Genomic DNA, 2354 nt, shown 5'->3' with positions numbered 1-2354 from the left:
CCCCCCCAATGTTAAAAGATTTTAACATTAGCAAAACAAGAAGGAAGTATTACCAAGTGCTGGTTTCGCTACAGGACCTGGTGGCCCAGAAATCCTTGATGGACGTAAAGGAGTTCTTCAGTCATCAGGTTTCCCAAATCCATATCCTGCCCATTTAAATAATTCCTGGGAGATATCTGTGTCCAAAGGATTCCTGGTTAAGCTACAGATCACTGACTTGGCCATCACAGGAGAGACTGGAATGTGCAAGGAGGACAAACTGATCATCTCAGACAAATACAGCACTCTAGGTGAGCCATTACTTCTATTTTGTTCTTGCATTGTCTTGGTTGACTACATGCTGCATGCTTATTTTTATTTTTTTTTGCAATTTAGCTCGGTTGACCTGTGAGAGAAGCACATGAATGTGAGGCCGTTGGTTTGTGTTTATTGCAGCCGCTCTGCTGCGTCTGTAAATGTGTTGATTAGGAGTTGGGTCGCACAGAGCACAGCAAACTATAAATTACCTCTCATTATTCACTTCAGGGGCTGCAGTGAGGCTGATACAGCTTTATCTATTGCTCAGTACTCAAGGACTAAAGCACTGAGATGCACTCTTTCCGTGAAACACTCACAGATAAGCAAATGGTGTTTTAGTGGGGCATACTTTTAGATTAGGGCATATGTTTCTGTGCACAAAACACAAAGGAAAAATAACAATAAGCAATATGACAAAAGTCCTTGTGTTCTTTACGCCCAAAAGCAGGATGTTGTGAAAGATTCATTAACTTCTAAGATAATTTCAAGGAGGACTGTATCAAAATACTGTTTTTTTGACTGCGCTTCAGCATTTCACTTTCTTGCTATTTTCTAATGGTCACAAATTAGTATAATTCGTATATTAGTATATTTATGTTTAAGTGTTAAAAAAATGACTCAGTATGATGTAAAAGTTGGGATCTAATCCTAGATCCCACTAGGAATAAACTCACTTTCAAATGATTACACCAGGGGTGGCCAACTCCAGGCCTCGAGGGCTGGTGTCCTGCAGGTTTTAGATGTGTCCTTGATCCAACACAGCTGATTCAAATGGCTAAATGACCTCCTCATCATGTCCTGAAGTTCTCCAGAGGCCTGGTAACAAACTAATCATGCGATTCAGGTGTGTTGACCCAGGGTGATAGAGGAGAACAGCCTCCTTCCCTCATCACTGAAGTTGGGTCGTGGATGGGTTTTCCAGCATGACAATGACCCAAATTAGATCGCCAAGGCAACAAAGGAGTGGCTAAAGAAGAAGCACATTAAGGACATGGAGTGGTCTACCCAGAGCTCAGTCCTATAGAAATTCTTGTCTTAACAAGTGGCAGTCAAGAAAGCTAAAGGATTTAGAACAGAGATGTTTGCAAACCTGGTGAAAGATTACAATAAATGCCTTACCACTGTGCTTTTCAACAAGGATTATTAAACCTCACAGTAGTGAGTCATGTTGTGCTTGGGATTCAAATAATTCCACTCAATGACACGCAAATCAATTAATAACTTTTGGTTATTCTGTCTCCCTTCATAAAAATGAAATTACAATCAAAAGTAGAGCCTTTTCGTTTGTTTATAAGTGAGTAATGTCACTAATTCAGCAGGGGATCAAATAATTATTTTTCTCTCTGTAAAGTTCTCCAAATTCTGATCAGCTCATGTAGTCCATATGAAGTACCTTTGGTTTAAGGATAAAGTGTCTAGTGTGCATTGTTCATAAGTCATCGTGCTCACAATATGTATCTATGGAGTTGCAGAGTAATTAACACAACGTCCTCCACACCATGCATCATGTTAGCGGCACATCATGCGGTCCTGAGCTTTTCATTCACAGCCATCAGTAGGGTTGTTAGAGAATGATCTCAAACAGATGCCTTGTTGATTGCAAAGGTCAGAGAAGAACAACACGACAGGTTTGAGGTAATAAAACGATTCTGAAAGCTCATCAGTGGACTACAGAAGCATACGACAGCGGAAGGTGAGAAAAACATTGCCAGGCCTGATTAGTTAATTTCTGCTGTGATATTCAGCTGGTGGTGTCAGATTTTCATTCTGAATTATGTCATGAGTTCATGCTCGTGGTGATATACTCTTGGCACACTTCGTCCCTCATTGACCATGCCTCTGTGTGACCACTGTATATGGATCTCTTAATAACACACCGTGTCACAAAGCACATACCATCTTGGACTGGATTCTTGCATGCGATTCACTTGACTCAGATGGCCTCCGCAGTCACTAGCTGAGCAACAGCAAGTGCATGGTTCTGTCATGTCAATATGGCAGTCCATATTATATTTAGTGAGCTTGAGAAAACAAGTCTCCCCCTCCATCTCACTCAG

The 2354-nt window shown here is 41.0% G+C and overlaps 1 protein-coding gene across 1 annotated transcript in view; it reads left to right on the top strand.

The window, feature by feature from the left end:
• The window catches only part of LOC102195077 (ovochymase-2), a 34330-nt gene that overhangs the window by 12998 nt on the left and 18978 nt on the right, over positions 1–2354 (top strand). Inside the window, exon 4 of the mRNA XM_005727041.1 lies at positions 75–290. Coding sequence (XP_005727098.1) covers positions 75–290 — 216 coding nt within the window. The remainder of the gene's footprint in view (positions 1–74; positions 291–2354) is intronic.

Source organism: Pundamilia nyererei, unplaced genomic scaffold, assembly GCF_000239375.1.
Source record: "Pundamilia nyererei isolate P.nyererei 1_Seehausen unplaced genomic scaffold, PunNye1.0 scaffold00022, whole genome shotgun sequence".
Classification (NCBI taxonomy): domain Eukaryota; kingdom Metazoa; phylum Chordata; class Actinopteri; order Cichliformes; family Cichlidae; genus Pundamilia; species Pundamilia nyererei.
This window is presented reverse-complemented; position numbering and strand designations above follow the sequence as displayed.